This window comes from Ambystoma mexicanum, chromosome 2q (genome assembly GCF_040938575.1).
Source record: "Ambystoma mexicanum isolate Mex_15411 chromosome 2q, UKY_AmexF1_1, whole genome shotgun sequence".
NCBI lineage: Eukaryota > Metazoa > Chordata > Amphibia > Caudata > Ambystomatidae > Ambystoma > Ambystoma mexicanum.
In genome coordinates this window covers 361330245-361355506 of record NC_090924.1, presented here as the reverse complement: position 1 = coordinate 361355506, position 25262 = coordinate 361330245, and the positions used below count along the sequence as shown (strand labels likewise).

General features: G+C 49.4%; 1 protein-coding gene across 1 annotated transcript in view; it reads right to left on the bottom strand.

Annotated features, from left to right (window-relative positions):
- Nucleotides 1-2104: 2104 nt before the first annotated feature.
- The window catches only part of PLK1 (polo like kinase 1), a 138013-nt gene continuing 114855 nt past the window's right edge, over nt 2105-25262 (bottom strand). The window contains exons 9-10 of the mRNA XM_069647390.1: nt 3235-3417; nt 2105-2943 (exon numbers count right to left, since the gene is read on the bottom strand). Of these exons, the coding sequence (XP_069503491.1) occupies nt 2737-2943; nt 3235-3417 (390 nt within the window). The 3' untranslated portion in view covers nt 2105-2736. The remainder of the gene's footprint in view (nt 2944-3234; nt 3418-25262) is intronic.

Here is a 25262-nt window from a genome sequence, read left to right as displayed (position 1 = left end):
CAGGCACCCTGTATGGTTCCAATATGTCCCCTTGGACAGGGTCATACTTTTAGGGCTAGGCCTCCTCCCAGAGGTCATCCAGGAAGGGAATGATCCTACTTGACATGTGTCGTTGGTACAGGAAACCCTCCTTCGTATCCTCTGGAACAAACAGTTCCTAGGCCCTCAAGATGACCGAATGAAAAGATCCAAATTCGTCTAGAGAGGAGTCGCCAGAGGGGCTCATCGGCGTGCAGTGACCCGTCCGCCACCAGTCGCGGTGTATGGCTCCGGAACTCGGTCGGATGATTCCGAGGACCCAAACCCCCTTGGACTTTCTTCCAAGAGTGAGAGTTTACCCTTGGAGGTTCCAGCCCCAATGACTGCATCCTTTGCTGGGTTTTAGTGACTAGTGTGTGCAGGGTGGAAAGAATGTCCAGAGACACGTTGCTATGGCCAGGGGTAAATGGAGTAAGATCTGGGCTATTGAGTCCTCTTCCGTACAGGTGACAGGTCCTCCCCTCAGAGCTGAGCAGCACCCATTGTGCAAATCTTTTTCCTCATCAGTACTCAGATCTGCTCCAGTCTATCTACATTAGCCTGCCGGTCCGCATACCTGGGAGGCTCCACAGGTGGGACAGTGTCCCTCTCAGGAGGCCGTTTGGTTGGAGTAGACACCTGGTCTATCCCTATCACCAGTTCCCCCATCACGGCAGTCGCAGCTATCTCACCTTGCAGGCAAGGATACCCGTGGGGTGGCCGCCACTTCTTTCCTGGACCCGCGCTTTCAGAGCTGCAGTGGACATCTGGTGCCATCGACTCCGGACTTGGTCAAAGCCTTAGCTTGTTCGAGTCCTCCCCAGACTTTTCCGGCAGATTATCCAGACACTGAGTTTGGACGGGTTAACTACCCTCTTTGAAGACTCCTTTTGTTGGCAGGCTCACCGTGGAGGATGGCAAACTAAGCCGTTAGTCCGCAAAAGGCCTTTTGTCCAAATCAGGACCTGTATCACTGGTGAACTTAAAGGAGATAATGTTGTGCAGAGCTTGGCCTCTAGGAGCCCCCAGCCCCCCCAACACACGTGGCGCCCTCAAAGGATTTCAACCGATGGAAGGGAGAATGTTCCAGACTGGCCAGTCCTGGAGAGGATTGATCCCCCACCCCCGAGGCTGGGTCAGAGGCCTTTGGCCCGATTTTGAACAACCCTGACAGTCTGCTGTATCAGTCTTTTTTTGGTTTTCTTCAAGAAATCACAGCACCCCTCGCATCTCTCCACATTGTGGCCCGGATGCAGGCAATAGAAGCATTTAGTGTCGACCTTCAGCAACAAACCACACTGCACACACAGCTTGAAGAGGCTGCAACCTTCCTTCTCCCCAGCTATGCTGAAAGGGCGTGCAGTAGACACCAAGGCCAGGCCTTCTCTAAACATTGTGTATCCGACGGTGGATGAATATCTTTGACAGTAGTAGAGCCCCGCTGCCGTTCTATCCTTCATTGAAGACTAAAGCGCAAAAAATAAAATATAAATTAAAAACGCAAAGGACAGCGATTGGTTTAGAGGAAAACTAAAATTTTAAAAGTGAAACTTTTTTATACAGAGGATTCCCAGCCAGACAACAAACCCCATACTAGAGAAACAACCCAATACTGCCAAGATGTCAATGCATGAAGTAGGGTCCCAGAATGGGCTGGCTTAACACCCAAAGAAAGAAAATAGGTTAAGCAAAGCTCAACAGGAAAACTGACTGCACAAGAAGCACCCTAGGTCTTGAAAACATCTGTCACTAATGCGGTTCTACTCTTCAAAACATTCAAGGCACCAATAAGCTAAACACATGGATGGCAAAGTGGCCACCCAATAAAAGTCTTGAATTTAAAGCAGGTTATACAACTGCTAAGGAATATTGTGCAGCAGGGGAGGTTAATAGGCACACAATTCAAGGTTTCTCCAATAGACTGATCACAAGGGAGTTGGTAGTCATTTGAGGGGATAAACTCTGCTCAAGTCACTGTTGACTGACCAGACTTACCCAGCCTATCTAACCTATTCTTATTCTCAATTTACCAACATTACCCCCACAAGTGATTTAGCTCAAGATACATTATAGACCAATAAAGCACTTTAATTTCAAGCTATTTAATATACAAAAATCCACTGGTTTTCCACCAATTTGCAAAAAGAGGCACATTTAAAAGAACAGTGAGACAGAGATCCCAACATAACAAATGCAAAGTCTCCAAAATAGCTGTGAAGTGTAGTTTGACAATAGTAACACATTCTTGATTAGACTGCTCTGGAACAAAGTAGGAAAAGCACCATATGCGCATTTGCCTTGCATCTTGGTCATACATATAACTATGCATAATTATTTATTTAAATTTGTATCTGGCCTGGAGGAGACCGCATTCATACAGACTCTCACCTCCCAGTGTGGGAGATCACTGATGGCGCTTCCTTTTGATGAGGCTTCAACCCATATGCTTGTACGTCCAGGAACAAAGCCCCAGCACTTCATAGAATGATCTGGGGATGGGGGAATTTGGTGAAAGTACTCGAAGCGGGTCCAAAGTCATATCCCAGTGGGACAATAAATCTAAGAGTACATCACCGTTGGAGCACCAAAGGATGTGGTAAGACAGCTGCACAACTATAAAAGCACATAGACAGGACACATTTAGAAGTTCTGATTGAGGTAGACAGCCCTCACATGAAAATTTTTACAGGTGCAAATGTCAGTAAGTTGTAGAAATGTTTAGGAGGCAGCCTTTGTGCGCACCGATCCAGCCCGTGTATTCATGAGTTTTTCCACCATTGTGCGTGCATATCTCAAACGACTTGCCAGCTCCTTGCAGCAACCATGCTCTTCAATCAAGCTAAGTTTGAAAGTGCTGAACTCTCGCTTCTCGTCAATGTAGGCGACAGCCGCCATCAGAGGGCATAGGATTATCTTTGTATGATCCTGCAATAAAACAGGAAGTTAAATGCTGCATTTGTAGAGCTGTGAAAGCCAAAGAAAAGAAATACAGGGGTGCCGCCAAGTACAAAATAGACACTTCACAAGCTCAATGGTAGGTGAACTTGTGCTGTGGTTAGAGGGCATCGAGCAATCATTGCTAGCAATTATTACCCACATCACAGGATTAGTCCTTGAAATAATTAAATCTAGTGATACATTTCTATTGTAATACCCAGGATAAATAATTTCACTTTTAGGTATTCAGTACCTGTAAAACTGCTTGAGTGGCCTTACCTGGAAGAAGTTTATTTGTACAGTGCCGTTGCTTAAGTGCAGAATGATTGCGCTCCGTGTGCGGAACCAGGTGCGGAGGTAGGGTAACCGAGCCAGCTCATCACCCTCGCGTGGCGTGATATTTGCACCAGCCTTCAACAAGTGCTCACTCATGTAGTTCCTGAAGTACTTCAGTAGTGTGATCTAGGGAACAAAGCAGGTTAAGTGAAAGTCGTCGCATCCCCTATCCCACAGTGAGCAATATCAAATTCTGTAAAGCCAAGAAATCCTGAGGTCACCAAACTGCATTAGCGATAATCCCAAACTGGATTGTTGTGCGCGTGGATATCCCCAACACGCAAACTCCCACTATGCAAGCTCAATCTTTTCAAAGTAGTAAAGCCAACATTAAGGGTACCATGGAACACAAACAATTGGATAATACAGCAAAAAATAGCCAATATTCCAGGCAGGTTCGTTACTGCACAAGTCTGCCCACATACACCCCTTCCACGCCCTGTAACTGCACGAACTAGATTTGGGCTACAAAACCCAACAACCAGCCCCTCACATCTACATGGTTGTGGTGCCGTACGGCTCATAATGCTTCCCATTCAGACATGGCCAATCACCCAGTAATTACACATGCTCTTGGTTTTTGCATTACCGAATTAGTCTCAACACCATACCCCCTTCTCCAGTGCTCCCACAGGCTTCACCACAATACAGCCCACTTGAATACCATATTAAGAAAATGGAAAAGCTAAGCACTAATGAATGGGTAAATGTTCATGGAACCATTTTCAGGAAGGGGGTACTACAGTCACTTGGACAGCAGACCTGGCAGGAATCTACAACCACTCCTAGAAAAATTGTTCTACAACAGGGCTGGTATGCACACCTCGCTATGGCATGTGTCACCACAGCAGTCTCATTGATGCAGAAGAACCCTCCAAAATGTCAATTACATCTCAGATTTGACTGGAATAAACCCAGCAGTTACATTATACGCTGAATAACCATCCCAATGAGTATAGCTGCCTGGATCAGCCCGATCAAACAGAAATACAGCTTCAAATTGCCACGAGGCAATTTGAAATCTTTGACTTGCATCTTATGTTCTTATATATATATCACTAAAGAGTAAATGGCCATTGCACAAATAGAAGGCTACTGGGAAGAACCCTAGTAGCCCCAATAACTTCAGCCATAAGGCTGATAAGCAGAGGTGAATACATTCTAGGGTACTCAGACTGGTTAAATTCTGTGTAGGGTCCCAGAGCAAGGCAAATGATGCTCCAGTTCTGCAACAAGAATCGGAAGTGTCTTGTCGGATTCCAAAAAGTCAGAGCCACTGGGTTGAAAACATGTTCACTGTACTCTTAAACCCCCTCATTTGAAAAGAGACCACAAGGTTAGCAATAAGTTACGACCGTAGTGACTAGAGTACTCGTACTAAGATGGTACAGCCTTATACGAGTGGAGTCTTACTGCCTCAGTTGAATGGTTTTAATGAAGTTGGTAGCACTTCAGAAAAACTGTCCTAACCGTGACCATCTCCTGGTATGGCAGGTTCTGGAAGTCCATGCCCCTGGTAAATGTTTGAGCACACGCCCCTCCCCACCCCCTTTGCTCAACAGAACTCTGGTCTTTGAAGCCTCCGGACAACTGGACCCAGTAGGCGTCCAGGAATTCCTGGAGTGAACGCATCTGCAATTTTTAGAGCCCGATGACATATGCACAACAGCATCATGCCGAGTTGCAACTTGATGGCCCTCACTGTGGCGACCTTCAGCTGTTGCACCTTATCCAGAATGGCCGCTATCCAATCCTCTGGACACTTGAGCCTGGACCCCAGGCGATGTAGTCAAGCAGGACTTTGAATAGTTCACCAAGAAACCCAGATCTGTCAGCAGCTGGGCAGTCCTCCGTGTGGTCGACAGTGAAGTAGCTGACTTGGCCCAGACGAGTCAGTCAAGGTATGGGTAAACATGAATTCCCTACAGTCGTAGATGGGCTGCCACCAAAGCCAGGCACTTCGTAAAGACTCTGGGTGCCGATTTCGGTCCAAATCAGCCTTGAACTGGTAATGTTTCCCCTGCACAACTAAACGCAGAAACTGGAGATGTTTTCCGTGAATGGGGACATGGAAGTAAGCGTCCTCTAGATCCAACGACAAAGTCTCCCTCCTCCAGTTGGCTGAGCACGTGCTGTAACATGACTATCCTGACCTTCTGGTACTTTTACTGGTTGAGTAGTAGGTCCAGTCTTCTTGCTTACTAGAAAGTATCTAGAGTTAACTCAAGACCCGGATTTGCTGTGGAACCAGCTCCATAGTCTCTTTTCTTAACATGGCCCGAACCTCCAGCAGTAACTGAGGGGGTGTGGTGTTCCTGCCAGGCACTGGTGGTATTCACTGACCCGTTGCTGAAACGCCAAAGTGTGTCTGTGGGCGAGAGCGCCCATCGATCAGTGGAGAGGTTTTTCCACACACTGTTGAAGTACACTAGACGGCTTACCACTGGGGTGGGAGCTCGACATACTGCCCGGTTCAGTCCTGCTTGGAACAACCTTTGTAGGCTTCCTGGGGTCGTGAACTAGAGTCTTGATGGTAGGACCAACCTCTGGCGAAACTGAGGACCTAACCGACTTCCCTCCTGAGGAACGAAAGGACTGATGGTGCTGTTGCAGCATGCCCAGTGTATGGGCCGCCTCTGTCGGTCTTGATGGCCTGACCGCTTTGCCAAAGAGATTGTCTCCAAACTGCATATCCAGGACCAATGTTCCCTCCAAGTGTGGGAATGGTTAGCTTTTGTGCACACTTTCACTGTTATCTATAGATTGAGTTTAGTCAATTTGCCGATTTATAAAGTAAAGATTAACTCCACACAAAATGTTTGTAAAAAAATATATTTTCAGGACAATTATAGAAACAAGTTCAAGAGAATGTATACAAGTCTGTTGTCAATGGCGACGCGTTGAGGAAACTTTCTTCATAGGCCTAAACGGACTGAAAATAAATGTTCATAGTTAAACATAAGTTAAGTTATGTCATGCAGTACTTGCTGCCTGGTTGGTTATATAAGCAACATTCTGTAGATTATTACAGGTAGTATCAATATTATTCATAATTTAATTAGACTTACAAAACAGTTAATTCTGATTTTAAGACAGGCAAACATTTGCATAACACATCCAGTTTAACTCTACAGAAAACATCTCATACCATTTAGCAAAAGGTGTTTAAACTGAGGTAGCTCATGAGCAATTCATTGTGGGCAAGCGTCCTGTTAATCCCAAAACCACCCTCAAAATGTATACAAAATAATACCTATTGTTGGAGGTAATGACTCCAGATAGTGCAAACTTCCCAATTAATTGGGTGATGGAAATTCTAGGTACATCTTAAATTCAACAATTTGAGGCAGAACTCATGACCAGCAAAGGCATTTCAAATCTTGTCGGGAAGAGCAGATGTGCCGTATCTGTGGAAAACGTAATAGTATATACGCCAATGTTTGTAAGAGAATACCAAATATTTGAACTGAACAAAACTAGTGAGGTAGAGTGAAAAAGAAAAGTGACCTAAAACCCGTATCTCACCTACGGAGGTGCATGGCAATGAGTAGTACTCTAACAAAGAAAGAAGTTATTAGAGGTTACTACTCATTGCCATGCACCTCCGTAGGTGGTCAACGCCCAGAGACATTGCATAAAGTGTTTAATGCCATTGAAATAAAACTATTTTGTTACAAAAACTAATATATCACAAATGTGGTGGTATTTACACTTCATTATTCACATTCTAGCATAATTGCTTATCCTCACTTTTCTTGTGTCACACCTGTGGTGGTTACTCAGTGTCCTACACTTACGCGTGGACACCTATGGGTTTTAGGTCACTTTTCTTACACCTCTACCTCACTAGTTTTGTTCAGTTCAAATATTTAGTATACTCTTTCACAAACATTGCCTTCCAGACAAGATTTGAAACGCCTTTGCTGGTCACCAGTTCTGACTCGCATTGTTGAATTTAAGATATACCTAGGATTTCCATCACCGAATTAATTGGGAATTTCGCAATATCGAGTCATTATCTCCAACAATAGGTATTATTTTGGATAAATTTTTTTGATTTTTGCAACTAAATTAGAGGGTTGTTCGGGATTAACAGGACGCTTGCCCGCAATGAATTGCACATGATCTACCGCTCAGTAATGCACAGAATGTTTAAACACCTTTTGGTGAAGGTATGAGATGTTTTCTGTAGAGTTAAACTGGATGTGTTATGCACATGTTTGCCCATCTTAAAATCAGAATTAACTCGTGAGTTAAGTCTATTTAAATAATGAAAAAATGATACTACCTGTAATCAACTACAGAATGTTGCTTATATAACCAACCAGGCCGCAAGTACTGCGTGACATAACTTATGTTTAACTATAAAAATGTCTTTTCGGTCCGTTTGTCCTCTTCATAGGCCTAGTTTCCTCGAAACGCGTCTCCATTAACAGACTGTTCTTTCTGTATACATTCTCTTGAACTGTTTGTTTCTGTAATTGTCCTCTGAAAATATGGTTATATTTTTTACAAACATTGTGTGGAGTTAATCTTTACTTTATAAGTCTGCAAATAATTGACTAAACTCAGTCTATAGATAACAATAGACAGTGTGCAGGAGACTGGAGGATTCCTAGGTTGAATCCTCTTTCTTGTTATGTGTAGGGGCCTTGGGCCAAGACCTCAGCTCCTCCCCGCACCTTAAAAACTAATGAATTTCCACTTTCCTAACTCTAACCACCATTTCACATTTCAAAGCCATAAAATTAGGAGTGCACCATTGTTCTTTCTCCCTTCCTAACCACTGCAATTCTTTACAAAAATCAGTGAAAGATGCATTTTACAAATTTTTTTGAAAACTATATTTTAAGTTATTATAAGCAGAGCTTATAAAACAGCCCAATACTTCAAGATATGCCTTAGTACCTACCAAAAGTACTGCAGCGCAGAGAACAAGATGTGAATGCACAGAAAAGGTTTTGTATCCTCAGGATAAATAGGTTTAGTTGTGGCTATTCATTTGTCGACAACGCCCAGAGACATTGCATAAAGTGTTTAATGCCATTGAAATAAAACTATTTTGTTACAAAAACTAATATATCACAAATGTGGTGGTCAAAGAATTCAGATCTAATCTAATTTTTGCAAAAGGAATAATGGCAACTAAAAGGACTGTTTAAGAATACATGAAATAGGAGTTAATGCGCCACTTTAATAAGGTAATTCAAGCATCAGGGGAACATGCCGCTAATTGTACAAGGACGATAATTACATCAGAATAACTGCACCACAGAATATGACCAGTATTCCTGGGTCTCAGCTCGCAGGACAACATACTGTGGATAGCAAGCAAACATTTACTCAAATCAAGCCTTAAAGGGGTAGTGCCCTCAAAAATAATTGGCTCAAAAGATGTGCCATCCAAAATATATATAAAGAAAGTCGCTATGTAAACCTTTGAGCAAACGAGGCCTAAAGTCACAGAATTAAAGCACTAGGAGGCATCCATTTTGTGAAATGGATGAGCCTCCTGCGCTTGTGTTAATTTCTGCCCTTGCGGCACTAATGAGATATATATATATATAGCGCACAGACACCAACGGAATTGGTCCCCAGGCTCTCTGGCGGATCTGTAAACAGGAACAGGTAGGGTTAGTCGGGGGAGTGGGAGAAGTGATGTGCTGTTGGCAGCTTCAGCTCGGTATACACCGAGTGCTGGGCTTTGGTGCTAGTATCGGACCGGGCAAGAGTGATGTTTATGTGTTGTTGATGCAGTGTGGTAAAGTGCATGTGGATTGCTGGGAAAGAGATGGCTGTGTGTGGTTTAAGTATGCAGAAGATAGAGGGTTGGGTTAGTGGGGTCTGTGTCCCGATTCAGGTACTTCCGATTCCGTTAGAGTTGTATCCCTGTGGGTTGGGTTGATGCTGCGCTCACCCCGCTGTAAATTATTGTTTGGATTGATAGGTGCGTCTGAACCTCTCTTTAGGTGTGGAACTCGGTTGGTATTCTCTTATCTGGTCAGTTGAGGTTTTCTAGTGCTTCCGTCTTGGTGAGCCAGTGTATTCAGTCGTTTGTCATGACTGTCCTTCCGTTGGTGCTTTGTTTTCTGTGGGGTGAACATCCTTGGGGATGTTGTTTAGTTGTAGTTTGTGTGATGGGGCATTGTGCTTCCCACTGTGTAGTAGGTGGTCAGGAGTAGGTGGTCGGGGGAACCCAGGAGACTCCGAGCTGAAGCCACAGCAAACCTAAACAAAACATATTTAAACATGCTGTGGTTTTCTTTCGTTTCCCAGAGCCCGAGAAACGTAGAAAGAAAAGCGCAGCATATTTAAATACAATGCATTTCTGACTGCAGCGGCTTTCACTGAGTTTCCTGGGGTCCCCCACTCCTGACCAACTACTACACAAAGGTTTGCTTTGTACAATATGTTTGCTTGTTGAAAAGAAAGAACAAGTTACTTATCTGTAACTGTTCTCCAGCATGGGTCTGGCATGGATTCAAATACTCATGAATATTCTGTCGTCAGGCTGGGAATACTCGGTAAAAAAAAAAATCAGTTTCATTTCTGATCTGTCTTTCTTAGTAGCAACCAATCACTGATCTCTGGGTCATACTGCCCCCAGCCAATGACTGCCCTCTCCTTAAGCCCCACCTCTGGCAGCCATCCTCAGATTTGGTAGCATGCAAAGTGGCAGTATGACCAAGTGAAGAGCCGCAGAGGGCTAGGCGGGAGGGTTCGCATGTGAATCCATGCCAGACCCATGCTGGAGAACAACAGTTACAGTTAAGTAACTTGTTCCTTCTCCAGCATGGGGTCTGACATGGATTCACATGCTCATGAATAAAGAATACATAGCAGTACACACATGCACAACCACGGAAGGTGGCAAAGGCTCAACATTAAGCATTACATCAAACTCAACATTAAGCAATTCTTACTTCCTCACCAGGCTCACCTTAGGCGAACAGATTGCGCAGCACTGCTTGGCCGACCCTGGAATCCCGATCGACGCAGTAGAATCTTGTGACGGTGTGCGTCGACCTCCATATAGCAGCCCTGCAGATGTTCAGCAGGGGCACACCAGACAGGAACACCGTGGTAGCAACGATCGCTCTGGTCGAATGGGCTCTCGGACGGCCGGGCAGCGGTCGGTTTGCCAACCAGTGACAGTACATGATGCAGCCGGAGAGACATCTGGAAATGGAAGTCTTTGAGACAGCCTTCCCTTGAATCACAGACCCAAAGTACACAAACAGCTGTGACATCTTCCGAAAACTGTGCGGTCCACGTAGAACTTCAGCGCTCTAGCTACATCCAGCGAGTACAAAGTCCTCTCGGCCGGCGTCGAAGGCGACGGGAAGAAAACTGGTAACACCAAGGGCTCGTTGAGGTGGAAGTCCGACGGCACCTTGGGCATGAAGGAGGGGTGCGTCCTCAGCACCACCCTCGTGTCATGAAAAGTCAAGTATGGAGGCTTGCACGATAGGGCCTGGATCTCTCCCACTAGTCGTGCGAAGGTGAAGGCCACGAGGAACGCTGTCTTCCATGACAGGAACTTCAGGCTCGAATGCCCCCCCCAAATGAGCCTGGTCAGCACCACATTAAGCTCCCACGCAAGGGCAGGAGCCTTCACCGGCGGGAACGATCAGAATAGTCCCTTCATAAATTCCTTCACCAGGCGATGAGACCACAAGGACGCCCGTCCCATAGTCCTGGTATATCGGGAGATGGCAGCCAGATGTATTTTGATGGAGGCGTGAGCCAGTCCAGCTTTGGCCAGCGACAGTAGGTACGGCAGTACTTGAGGGGCTGTAATCCTCAGAGGGTTAATCTTCTGTGCACGGCACCAGACACAGAAACTCTTCCACTTATGACCGTAACACGAGAGTTGAGGACGCCCTGGCTTTTGCAAGAACCTCTCTGCAGTCAGCTGGGATATCGTACCCTCCAAACTCTAATGCTGCAGGAGCCAGGCCCGTAGTTCAGCGACTCTGGGTCGTGATGAAGAATGGCGCCTCCTTCTCTGGAGAGAAGATCCGCGTCCGCCGGCAGCTTGACTGGTGGGGACGTTGACAAGTCCAGAAGGTCCGGGAACCAGATCTGCCTCGGCCACGCCGAGGATCATTCTGCACCTGGACTTCTTGAGCTGGTTGATGAGACGGAGCAGCAACGCCAACGGAGGGAACGCATATAGAAACAGGCCGTCCCAAAGGAACGAGAAAGCATCGCCCATGCTCCTCGGCTGTGGGAACCTGCTGGCGAACCTGACACCGAGTTTGTCGCAAAAAGGTCGATCCGGGGTTTGCCCCATCGTCGAAAGAGCCGATCCACCTGGTCCTGACGTAGTTCCCACTCGTGGCACGAGCGCAGCTCCCTGCTGAGCGAGTCGGCGATGGTTTTTATTCCTGCCAAGTGGAAGGGAACCAGAAACATCCCCATGGGCGACGGCCCAGTGCCACAGATCCTGGGCCTCCTTGGATAGGGCTGGGGATCTGGTGCCTCCCTGCTTCCATCATGGTGGTGTTGTCGGTGAAGATCCTCACCACTTTGTCCTTGAGGGACGGAAGGAACGACTTTAGCGCCCAGAACACTGCTCGAAGCTCCAGAATGTTGATGTGGAGAGACCTCTCCTCTGGGAGCCAAAAGCCTCTTGCGTGGAGATCTCTGGTGTGGGCCCCCCCAACCCTCCAGAGAGGCGTCCGTCGTCAGTCTCCTGAAATGCCGGGGTCTGAAAGTCCTTGCCTGTAGTGAGGTGCGCACGGGTACCCCACCATAGGATCACCCAATGGAACTCTTTGTCAAGAGGGATCCTGTCTTCGAAGCAGCCCGTCACCTGAAACCAGCGGGCGGCGAGGAACTCCTGTAGCGGACACATACGAAGTCTGCAAAGGGGTACAAGGTAGATGCATGAGGAAATCCCCCCCGAGGGACTTGATGGACCTCACCCTGGCCACGCCCGTGGCTAGCAGGCACTGCACCTTGCACAGAATGGCCTTAGTCCTCTCCTCCGAACAGGCCAATTGCCCCACTGTATCGCGCTTCGCTCCCAGAAACAGTGCTACTTGCGACGGAACCAGGTGGGATTTGGGGTAGTTGATGGCGAAACCCAGTTCCGTGAGCAGCCGGACGGTCCTCGCTGTGCGTTCGACGGCGAGTTCTCTTGTCCTTGCCTGGATTAGCCAGTCGTCCAGGTAGGGGTAGACGTGGAGCCAGGCACTTGGTGAATACCTGGGTGCCGACTTTAATCCGAAAGGCAGGGCTCTGAATTGGTAGTGGCGTCCCTGAACCACGAACCTGAGAAACTGTGTCCTTTTAGAATGGGGATGTGGCAGTAAGCATCCTCCAGGTCCAACGAAGATAGGAAGATGCCCTCCTCCAGCTGTCCCAGCACGTGCTGGAGTGTGACCATCCTGAATTTCTGCGCCTTGATGTACTTGTTTAACCGACGCAGGTCGAGGATGGGGCGCCAACCGCCTGTCTTCTTTCGAGGAGGTACCTGGAGTACACTCCGGAGCCTCCTGGGGACGAGCTCGATAGCACCTTCCTTGAGCATCTCCCTTACCTCCAACAGCAGTTGAGGGACGTGATTCTCCTTCCTGGCCACGCTTGGAATGCAAGGACACTTGTTTTGGAATTCCAGCGAGTGGCCGCTGGCCAGGGTGTCCAGCCCCAACAGTCGGAGATGGACTCCCACACGCTGACAAACTTCGTCAGCCAGCCTCCCACTGGGGTGCTTCGGTAGGGGCCCGACGCCACAGCCAGTTCAGTCTTGCATGGAGGCCTTGCTGCCTTGGCCTCCTTGACAACAGGATCCCCTTGCTTGCCGCGACCTCTGTAGGCCTCCTGGGATGAGGAGCGGGCGGCCTGGCGGTATGTAGAAGAGCCACCGCTGGATCCCTTGGAGGCACCCAGTCTGCCTCCGGAACTCCAAAAGGGCCGTCGTTGTTGAAGTACCCCTAGGGCCCGGGCCGTCTCCGAGTCGGTCTTGATGGCCTGGAGCGACTCGTATGTCTTCCCAAAAAGGTTTCCGTCGAACGGCATATCCAACACTCTGGTCTGGACGTCCTGGCGAAAGTGTCGCCTTGAGCCGTCGTCTGTGGCAAATCCTGTCGCCCAGGTGGGGAAATCCGGTATCGACAATGTCTGTTGCCACGGTTATGGCGTGTTCCGATGCCACCTCTCCTTCCTGCAGAATTTGTAGGGCCTCCGCCCTCTTGTTGGTAGGAAGTCTAGTAGGGGAGCCATATTGAACCAAAGCTCCCTGTCATAGCGGGCCACGATTGCTAAGGCATTGGCCGCCTTAATCGTCATCGCCGCCGAGACGACGAGTCGTCCCATGGAGTCCAACTTCTTGCCCTCGTTGTCCGGCAGGGAATTGGAAGTTGAAGCCACCGCACATTCTGCTTTCTTCTTGGCCGCTGCAGAGAAGACAGTCCGGCGTGGGCTGGGCCCTGAGGCACAAGGGGGCGGCATCGGGGACTCGGTACTTGTACCTGTCCCTCTTGGCGGGTGTCGTGGAAGGGTTGAGGATAGCCAGCCCCTCGTCCCAGAGGCCATCGAGCAACGGCACCACGAGGACCGTCTTCCTCTTGGCCTCTCGTCGGTAAAGAAATCCTTCCCTTTTCTGTTCCTCAGGGCAGAGCTGGAAGAGCTCGGATGGCCTGGTTATGGCGTGAAAGGAGCCAATTTCGTCGGGTGGAGAAGCCTGAGAGGGGGGATGAAGACGGGATGTCCGTTGTGCCGTCGCCGTATCCTCTCTAGGGTCCGGCGAGGGGGGGGATGAGGGGTCCACAGGCCTCGCGGGCACGAAGGGAGGAGCAGGGTGGACTCTCCTCCGCTTGTTCGGAGGGCTTCCCGACGGGCCTGGTTCTGGATCCTCCGTCGGGGTCCATGGTAACCTCGTCCCATCTCAGTACATAAGGATTGGATCGCCAACAAAATGGCTGCCGAGCTATCCTGGGGCTCGGGTAATGGCTGCGACAGACGGGATGGCTGCTCCACTGGGCCCTCTTTGATCACATCAGCGGGAACCGTCCCCTGGGATCGAAGCTTCTCGAACTTCTCGTTGAGGCCCTTCCCGGTTTCCATCAGATCCTCCTCAGAGGCTGATTCTGAGTCTGTAATGGCCACCGCCCCTCTCCCCCCCCCCCCCCTTTTCCACCGGAGTCTTCACAGGGGTCTTAACGATGGGCTGGAATTACCAGGTTACTCACTGTAGTGACCACCTTACTCCTAGTCCATAGTCCCCTTTCCTCCATACTTATGGGACATCTCTCCGTCCTGTGGGACGGGACCGGAGCACTTTGTAAAAAGCATCCAAATTTTTCAAAAATGTGTCCCTCCACTTTCCTGCACGGGGCCCGGCACGCGGCCTTGGCTCCGCCCACACATCACCCATGAGTCCTTTTCTATCGCAGGGTCAAAGACCCATTAGCAATAACAGAGGAACCTTAGAGGGGATGGCGGGCGTATGGAGGAAAGGGGACTATGGACTAGGAGTAAGGTGGTCACTACGGTTAGTAACCTGGTAATACTCCTACATCCCGTCCCCTTTCCTCCATACTTATGGGAGATTCCCAAGCACTCCTTACAGGAACTATGGGTGGATGGAAATACCGCTTAATGAAACAGGTTCTTCAGCACAGCCTGGCCGAACTGAGAGTCAGCTCTAGAGCTCAGAGGCAGTAATGCTTACAGAAAGCAGATGGGGAGGCCCAAGTAGCCGCCGTTAGCGATGGACTCCCAGGGAACATACTTCTGAAAAGCAACCGCAGCTGCCTTGCCTCGCACCTGGTGTGCACGGATACCTTTAGGAGGTTTCAGCTTTTGGACGGTGAAAGATTCCGTGATACAGGCAGTAATCCAACTGGAAATAGATGGCTTAGATGCCAGTCTGCCCTGAGGCTTACCGAAGGTCAAACAGTTGGGAAGAGCTCCGAAGCTCAGAAGTCCTGTCCAGGTAGAACCGAAGAGCTCTTTGGACATCTAGGCCGTGTAGAACCCTTTCCGCCTCCGAGGCAGGGTTTGGAAAAAGACTGGAAGGGAAATCAACTAATTCAGATGGAATTCGGTCACTACCTTTGGTAGGAAAGCTGGGTTCGTTCGTTCGAAGGACTACCTTGTCCTTGTGAAAGACCAAGAAAGGGTGCTCCACCGACAATGCCTGGAGCTCACTCACGCTCCTCGCTGACATAACGGCTACCAGAAAGGACACGTACTTGAGGTTAACCGTAGCCATTGGCTCAAAGTGTTTATGGCACAGTGCCGTCAGGACTACATTTAGGTCCCAAGGCGGGTGCGGACTACAAACCGGAGGGTAGAGGAGTGTCAAGCCTGCAAAATGCCTCTTAACCACTGGGTTACTCAGAAAACGAGCATTGTCTATAGCAAGATAAGCGGAAACCGCTGAAAGGTAAGTTCTGCATGACAGAACATAAACACCCGACTCTGCTATGGGGGACACGAAAGACAGCACCTTGTCAATCGTAGCCACCCTTGGATCCAACTGCTTTTCCAAACACCAACGACAGAAAATCGAGCCATTTACTCCTGTATTGTGATCTGGTCGAGGGTTCCCTGGCTGCCTGGATAATACGCACATTATCCGTAGACAAGTTAAAAAGCTCTAAGACTTGAACTCAGGCACCATGCCGCCAAGCTGAGCGATTGTGGCTAGAGTGCCACATCTGCTGTTCCCCTTGATGAAGAAGATCAGGTTACCAGTAACCCCAGATCAGCAGAAACACCGACAGGTGTTGAAGTTCTGAGAACCAAAAACTGGCCGGCCACGACGGGGCCATGAGCAGAAGGGAACAGTTCACAGAATTCTTCAGCTTCCCAATTGCTCGATGAACTAGAGGCAGAGGTGGGAAGACGTAAGCGCTCATGTTGTGCCATGGAATCTCGAGAGCATCCCCCAGAGAAGAGGCTCTCAGCCCCCCTCTGGAGGCATACCGAGGAAGCTTCTGGTTTACCACTGTAGCGAAGAGGTCCACCCCCGGTGTGCCCCAACGCAAGAAAATCCATGAGAGGATCTCCGCCTTCAACTCCCACTCGGAGCTGACCACTGTCCGCCGGCTGAGGGCATCCGCTGTGACATTCAGCTGGCCCAGGATGTCCACCGCAAGCAGCCAGACGCCATGAAGCATGGCCCACTCCTATATCTGGAGTGACAGATCAACCAAAGGTGCCCACCCCGCAGGCAACAAAAAAAAATTGTGCGTAAGGGGTCTCCGAGCATTCCGGTCATAAACTGACTGATAAGGATGCGCACAAGGCTGAGAAACCAGCCCTACACCCGAGGCCGATGGCGCAGCTGTAGGGGGTAGCGTTCAAAATAGCCGCCGCGGCGGGAATGGGCGCCATTTTATCACCTGAGGGGAACTGCGGCACTTGAGGACGTGAGGCAGGGGTCCCAGTCGATGGATCAGGGGTCTTAACTTAAGCCTCAACAGAAGGAACCTCAGCAGAACGGTACTATGAGGCCTGGAATGTAGCCTTCTCAGGAAGGACCTCGGCGCTGCCGGTAAAAGAAGAATTTCCCTTCTTTGCCCCCTCAACAGATCTGGTGTCGCCGCAAGAGCAGGAACGGTGAAAAACAACCTTCACCGATAAGGCCTTGCCAGACCCTCAGAAATGTTGGTAGCTTTAGCCTCTGTACGCGGGACCTCAGACCCAGGTCCGGTAACAGCCTTACCAGTGCGGGCCTCGAACATCCGTTCGGTAGCACCAAGCCCCACCAAGGCCTCGGGGTGCAGCCGACATAAGAGCCAGTCGTCCAAATACAGATACTCATGGATACCATGGAGACGACGTTAGGCTGCAATCACCGACATCTTCGTGAAGACACGCAGCGCCGAGCTGAGGCCAAAAAGGAAACTCGAAACTGGAAATGCTCCTCTCCCAAAGAGAAGTGGAGATATCGCCTGTTTTTATTTAATTTATTTCTTACATTTGTTACTCGCCCAGACCCGCGGGTATCACAGCGAAAATTACAATAAATTGTAGCATTCTTATACAGGGTTACAGTTACCATCACAAAGTACATATTTTATACTGAATTCCAAATAAATCATGTGATCATATCGGTAGCAGGTCACATTTTGTTTAAAAAATAGTTGCAGATCTAGAGGTACATGCGAGCCGTAGGGACTACATTTACTGTTTAGGTTCAAAGAAAGGCAGTAAACCAGAGGCATTCTAGTACTAAGGTGGAGTAGGACTAGTGGAGGATAATATTTGTTAAATAACCAAGTTTTCAGTGCTTTTTTGAATTTTAGTAGGGAGTCCTCATTTTTGATACTAATGGGTAGTGTGTTCCAGTGTGATGGGGCTAAGACTTTGAAGCTGCTTCCTCCTGCTCTACTGTATTTGTATTGAGAAACTTCCAAGAGGACCAGTTTATTAGATCAGTGTCCTACAGGAGATTTTTTTTCTTGATAGTGTTGAGGTAGCAAGGCGCTTTGTTGGTGATGCATTTATAAACGGTGCCGAGTGTTTTGAAAATGATTCTTGCTTCAATAGGCAGCCAGTGGTTCTCTTCTGATGCTAGATATATATTCAGATTTCTTTATATTGTTTTGTAATAGTTGGATTTTATTTAAATTGGTTTTGGAAGTTCCTAGGAATAGGATATTACAGTAATCCAATTTCGTTAGAATCAGCCATCTGGCTAACGTGATGCAATTTGTAGGGGTAAGAAATTGGCGGCTGAGTAGTTTTGCTGTGTAGGCTGTGGACGAGGAGAGGGTTGCCCATTTGTTTGTGCATAGTGAGGTTGGCATCTATATATACACACACACCAAGAGTTTTAACTTGTTTGAGTACTGGGATCTGTGTACCATCAATGTTGATATGAGATTAGAGTGGAGGGTGCTTATTCTTTTTTGGGAGCCCACAATGAGGACCTCCGTTTTCTCATCGTTAAGGCAGAGACTGTTTAGGGCCATCCAATTTTGAATAATAGAGTAAACTTTATTGATGGTGTCGGTGTCTTGTGTAGTCACCTGTAATGGGGATGAGGCTCTGGGTGTGTCATCAGCAAAGTTGGTGTAGATGACACCCATATCGTCAAGAGCCGAGAAAAGGAGTTTAGTATATGCATTGTAGAGAGTGGGAGAGAGTCAGGATCCCTGGCGAACTCCTATAGGTACTACTATGGGGTCCGCTGCATAGTTTCCGATGGCAACTCTGGATGTGCGGTCCGTTAAAAAGGGTTTGATCCACTGAGTCGCGTTAATGGAAAAATAAGTCTTTTTTTAGGGTGTCGCATAGTTTATCATGGTCTACCAGGTCAAATGCTGCCGATAGGTCTAGTAGCAGTAGGGTGGCTAGTTTGCTTGAGTCTGATAGAGTCCAATTGGATTTTCAAATCCAAGAGGGCTGTCTCAGTACTATGGTTGGGCCTGAAACCAGATTGTCTGGCTCCTAGTAGGTTATTTTGTTCGAGGTGGGATTGTATTCGGTTGTAGGCTTATTTGTCGATAAGTAAGAAAGGGAGTCGTTATGGGCCGGTAGTTCATAGGCACTAATGGATCTAAAGTGGGCTTTTTTTAATAGAGGGGTAACTGACGCCGCTTTAATGCTAGCTGGGACCTGTATGGAAGGAGGCATTTACGAAGTTGGTAATTATGGGTGTGGGTTCCAAATCAGGATATGCATGTACGCGTCCTGAAGATCCACCACACTGAGCCAATCGCCCATCTGCAAGGAGGAGTGTATCTGGCCGGGCGTGATCAACTTGAATTTCTCTTGGGGTAGGAAAAGATTGAACTGGGAAAGGTCTAGGATGGTGCGCAGGCCAGCCTGGTTGGGTTTGGGCACCGTAAACAGCCGGGAGTAGAAGCCCTCCCCTCGCTCCCCAAGGGGGAACGGGTTCCACAGCTCTGAGGAGCAGAAGTTTCTGAACCTTGGCCTTGAGGAAGGGTGAGCCCGACAGCTGAAAAGGAGGGTTGAGGTAGGGGGTAAAGGTACGCGGAAGCCTGCTCGACTGACTAGACCCATCCGTCTAGTGTGATGGTCTGCCACGCCTCCCAATGAGACGCAATGCGTCCTCCCACCAGGGTCTCGTGCGAGCGCAGAAAACCCTCATTTGGCAGGTTTATTGGTGGCGGTGCCACCTGAACCTGATGAGGAGACTGAGCAGCAGGAGAAATACCGCGTACGCTGTGGTCTACAGCGGTTATTCCCCGCAGGAGTTTGCAGTCGAGGAAGCCCCTAAAACCAGAGGAAGGTCGACCTTGCGACAACGGCCTTCGAGCCTTGAAGGGAGCTTTAACCAGAACAGACAATGATTTGGCCGTCTGAGTGCTGTCTGGTTTTGGTGAGCTCCACATCAGTAGATGAGTGAAAAAGCTCCTTATCAAATGGAAGGTCCAAAACCTTGTCTTGCACCTCCTTCGAGAACTTAGTGGCATGTAGCCATGCTTGCCACGAGGCATCAACCTCTAGCATCAGACCCCGAGCCGTGTACGTGATGAGCCGCAGCCTCCAGGAGATCCTGGGCCAAGACCCTGGCATCGGAAAGGCCTCCTCTGAAATCCTCCAGCTTCTCGACCGGAATGTGCTCCTCAAACTCGGACAGACCTCTCCACATCTGCATGTTGGCTCCCGCCAAAATCAATTCTGCATTGGCCTGCCTGAGCTGCAAGGCCGAATTGGCAAACATTTTCCTCCCTAGGGAGTCCAGGAGCTTGTCCTCCTTTCCCAAGACCTGAGTCGCCGACGCGGAGGAGGAAGCTGCAGATCTGGATTGCAACGTGGCCGCAGCCACCACTGTGGAGGAGGGAGGCAGACAAGGCCACTTCTTCCGAGGAATGTAGCCTGTACCTCGCGTCAATCTTTTTATTTACAAAAAGTCCTGAGTGTGGCTTTTCCCCCAAACTCGGACCTCGGCCAGAACATCCTTCTGCAAGAACAGGCCGGTACGCTCCAAAGGAGACAAGGTGAACGCCCCAGAAAGCACGCCCTCCTGGGGAGCAGGTGCCTCGGGCACCGGAACATCTAAGAAGCTCATGTCCAGTACCCGTCATGGAAAGCTCTGGTAGAGCGGGGCAGGTCCTCGTTGTCCTGATCGCCTTGAGGGCCATCTGACAGGTCTGGATCCTGCTGAGCCGTGTCAGGCAGTGCCTTGTCCACTGGGGACAATGGTGGCACAGGCAGAAGCGCAGGGGGGGGAGGCACCATGGGCAAGGGAGGCGCCAGCAGAACCACCGTCGGAACGGGTGGAGCCGGAGGCACGGGTGGACATATCTCCTAGAAAAGCCCCTTGAAATATTCCCTCATGGGGTCGGTGCGCAAGCGCTTAAATTTACCGAAAAAGGCATCCTCAGGAGATGGTTTCGGAACCTGAGGAGGCCTCTCATGAGGTGGACAAATCCAGGGACGTAACTGGGAAGGGTGCCACACCGGCCCCTCCGCCGACGTATACACATAAATCAAGGGAAACATTGTGCGGAAGAGGCATCCGGGAGTTCCAATCATAAACCGGCCGGTAAGGATGCACACAAGGGACCTTAGGTTCACCCGAAGGACCAAACCCTACACCAGGGGCCGATGGCGTAGTTGTAGGGGTAGTACCTAAAATGGCTGCGGTGGTCGTGGCGGGAACAGCCACCATTTTGTCCTCATCTGAGGGGAACTGCGACACATGAGGAAGTGAGGCAGGGGTCCCTGTCGATGGATCAGGGGTCTTAATTTTAGCCTTAACGTAAGGAACCTCGGCCGAGCCGGTACTATGAGGCCTGGAATGTTTCTGCGACATACCAACCGCCAACTGAGCCTTTGAAGGAAGAGCCTTGGCACTGCCGGTAAAAGAAACGTTCTTTGCCCCCTCAACAGATCTGGTGTCACCACAAGAGCGGGAACAGTGCGCTGTCACGGACAGGGCCTTGCCCAGCCCCTCAGAACTGTTGGTATCCTTAGCCTCTGCACGAGGGACCTCAGACCTAGGCCCGGTAGAAGCCTTATCGGCACGGGCCTCGAACATCGGTTCGGTAACCTCAAGCCCAGCCAAGACCTCGGGGCGTACCCTGGTTTTGTTTGAGGGAAGCCGAAAGAGCGGCCTCAGAGCAAGCTCCGGTACCCCCACGACTCAGTAGAACTGGGTCTACACAGCCCCCACAGGAGGGGCCTTGGAGTTTACTCCGGTGATCACAGGCCCCTTACGGAGACCCTCGGAGAAAACTCTCATAGAATTATTAGGCCCGACAGGCACTTCATCACTCTGTTACCAGGGTTCGCCCGGAACACCCCTTCCGGCTCGAGAGGAACCCGGGAAGGTATCCCCCCCCGGCCAGGGTGCTCTGAAAATTAAAGAACTTACCAGGCGTTTTTTCTTCTCGTCGATGAACGCCCGAAAATGAGAATGAGAAGTCCGTCCGAACACCACCTCCCACCGCTCCAACTGACGTTGAAGTGCCCGGAATGAAAGGGAGTCACAGTAAAAACAGGAGTCCCAACGGTGTTCCGGACTCAAACACTCTAAAGAGGAAGGGGCTCCGTCCTCGCGAAGCAACAGTGACACAAACAGTCTGGAAAATCTAGTATAAAAGACTAGTAAAAGAACGCTCGCGAGAGCCAAGGGGGGGGGGGGGGGGGCTGGATCAAGGCCCTCACCACCTTGGTGCATCCTGGGCCTTCGCCTGGGGGTGGAAGGGTCAGCGCCTCGCTCCCCCTCGGGAGCCTTCGAGATGCCGCTCCAGCAGCTTACCCAGGTTCAGACTTCCTCTTCCTAGAATCAGAGCTGGCTCGTGGTTGAACGTGCCGGGGAAGTCACGCCATGCCTAGCAGCCGGAGCCCGACCTTTCGGTGCTCCAGATGTCTGGACTCACGGTGCTTGGCCTTCTGTTGGGCCCCCTCACAGGACTTACAAGCCCGCTCAGACTTTCTTCGCCTTCTCACCTGCTGTGCCCTTCTCCAGCCAGGAGGCGGGAACGACGATCTGGTTTGGTCCATTCCAAAAGGTTCTTGCAGAACGCACAGTTCTTCTCCATGTGCGTCTTGTCCTCATGAAGGCAGTAGAGACATTGTGAATGCTCGTCCTCCTTGAAAACATTTTGTAACCCACATCCAGGGCAGCACCTGAACAGCTTGAATCTGGGCGTCGAGCTACCCTTGTCCTGGGCCATGTCCGTTGAGGTAGGCTGCAGATCTTCCGGAATCCTCCAAGAAGCGCAAACCCGACGAAAACTTCACCCTTGAAGGGCGTAGAAGAATTCAGAAATGGATCCCCGTTTTCGGAAGTAGAAACGGTGGAGCTCTAGGCTCAATTAAACAGAAAAATAAAATCTGAAAAAGTGCGAAAACACAGCAAAAAACTCGAGCTAAGCACGACTCCCAACACTTGAACGTGCGGTAAAAATCTGAGGATGGCTGCCAGAGGCGGGGCTTAGGGAGAGGGTAGTCATTGGCTGGGGCAGTATGACCCAGAGATCAGCGATTGGTTAGTACTAAGAAAGATCAGAAACTAAACTGATACTGATTTTTTCTTTACCGAGGATTCCCAGCCTGACGGGGAATATTCATGAGCATGTGAATCCATGTCAGACCCCATGCTGGAGAAATAAAGTTTAAAAAAAAATACGTTGTATTTGTGATTTCCGTGGTTTTCCAACCAGGGCAATCATACGTTTTATTTATAATTGTCACGCCTTTGCTTTTTGCATGTCATTTTAAGTTTTATATGCTTCCCTTGGCTTGGGGGGCACTGACAACGTAAAATGAAGGCAGCCTCCACAGCTCTGCTCTGGATGCAGTAAGCAAAAACTCCCAGTATGGGGCTTTAGCTGCTCGTTTAGTGACACCAGGTCAGACCTAACATGAGCTAAGCAGGCTGCCTGAAATGGCAAAATTGATGCTCCATGTAAACACTTTGAGCCTCGTTTGCTCAAATTATTACATAGAACATCCATTAAAATTATCTTTAATGCCCGTTTTGCATTATTGCCCATCTTTTGGGACAGTAATATTTTTGAGCACACTATTCCTTTAAAGCTAAAAAGGCATAAATATCAATTTTTACTCTAAAATAGGAAAATGTGCTCAACAAATACAGGAAACCAAGAACATAGACGCCTTGCCCCTGCTTCTACCCACAAGGTTCCACTGATAATCGGTGACCAGCAGAGCAGTGGCATAGGTAGGCGCTCTATTACTGCCCGATATCAAGGGGAAAGAAAATTTTAATACGCATGAAATATTGCAACTCATTTTTTTACTACCTGAAAAATTATTCGATTGCAAGTAGGGAGTAACAATCTTAGCAGAGCCCTGCTTTTATCCCTGAAATAGGTGAAATGACAGGGTACACAATGCAGCTTATAGTTTTGCCCACCTTTCCTCGCCACAGCCGAGATAAATTCAAAAAAGAGCATTACTGAGGTTTCTTCAGGAGCCCCATTGCAGAATCACATATTTGCCTTTTAAGTCAATAAAAGCAATGCTCAAGGGTAAAACCGCTTGAGTGCTTTTTTCCTTTGACTAGGCCCCCCGCCCCCTTCTGAAATTCATGGATATGATTTAAAGAAGATGCATGGGGATCAAACGGAACAAGTTACTTACCTGCAACTGTTCTCCTGCATGGATTCACATTCTCATGAATATTCCCCGTCATGCCGGGAATCCTTGGTAAAGAAAAAAATCAGTTTGTTTCGTTTCTGAACGGTCTTTCTACTAGTAACCAATCACTGGTCTCTGGGTCATACTGCCCCCAGCCAATGACTGCCCTCTACCTAAGCCCCTCCCCTGGCAGCCATCTTCAGATTTGGTAGCATGCAAAGTGGCAGTAGGACCATGAGAAGAGCCGCAGAGGGTTCGCATGTGAATCCATGCCAGACCCATGCGGGAGAACAGTTACAGGTAAGTAACTTGTTCGTCTCCAGCATGGGGTCTGGCATGGATTCACATGCTAAGAATACATGCAGTGCACGAACCACCACGGGAGGTGGCAAGGCTCAACATTAAGCAGTACAACAACTCAATATTAAGCATGTCTTACCTCCTTACCAGGCTCACCTTAAACGAACAGGTTGCGCAGCACTGCCTGGCCGACTTAACGCCTCCCTGGAATCCCGTCGACGCAGTAGAATCTCGTGAAGGTGTGTCGACACACCAGACAGGAACGCTGTGGTAGCAGCGATCGCTTTGGTTGAATGGGCTCTCGGACAGCCAGGCAACAGTCAGTTTGCCCAACAGTGACAGTGCATGATGCAGCCAAGAGCCATATGGAAATGGAAGCCTTCGAGAGGGCCTTCCCTTGGTTCACAGGTCCAAAGTTCACAAACCGCTGTGATGTCATCCGAAAACTCTGTGCAGTCCACTTAGAACTTCAGCGCTCTAGCCACATCCAGCGAGTGCAAAGTCCTCTCAGCCGGCGACAAGGGTGACGGGAAGAAAACAGGCAACACCAAGGACTTGTTGAGATGGAAGTCCAACAGCACCTTGGGCATGGAGGGCTGCGTCCTCAGCACCACCCTCCCATCATGAAAAGTCAAGTATGGATGTTTACAGGAGAGGGCCTGGAACTCTCACTCGTCGTGTGGAGGTGATGGCCACAACAAATGCTGGTCTTCCACAACAGGAATTTCAATGGTGCCGAATGCAGAGGCTCGAATGGCAGCACCATGAGCCTGGACAGCACCACGTTGAGCTCCCACGTCGGGCCTTCACTGGCGGGAATAACCGGAACAGTCCCTTCATAAACTCCTTCACCAGGCGATGGGACCACAGATGATCGCCCCGGGGGTCCTGGAGTAGCGGGAAATCGTCGCTAGATGGATGATCGAGCCGTGCGCCAGCCCCGCCTTGGCCAGCGACAGTAGGTACGGCAGCACTTGAGGGGCCGCAGAGTGTTATTCTGTGCACGCCAGACGACAGAGAACCTCTTCCATTTGTTTCCATTATATGAGAGTTAAAGGCGCCCTGGCCTTTGCAAGCCCCTCCTTGCAGTCCGCCGGACTATCGTACCCTCCAAACTCTAGCGCTGCAGG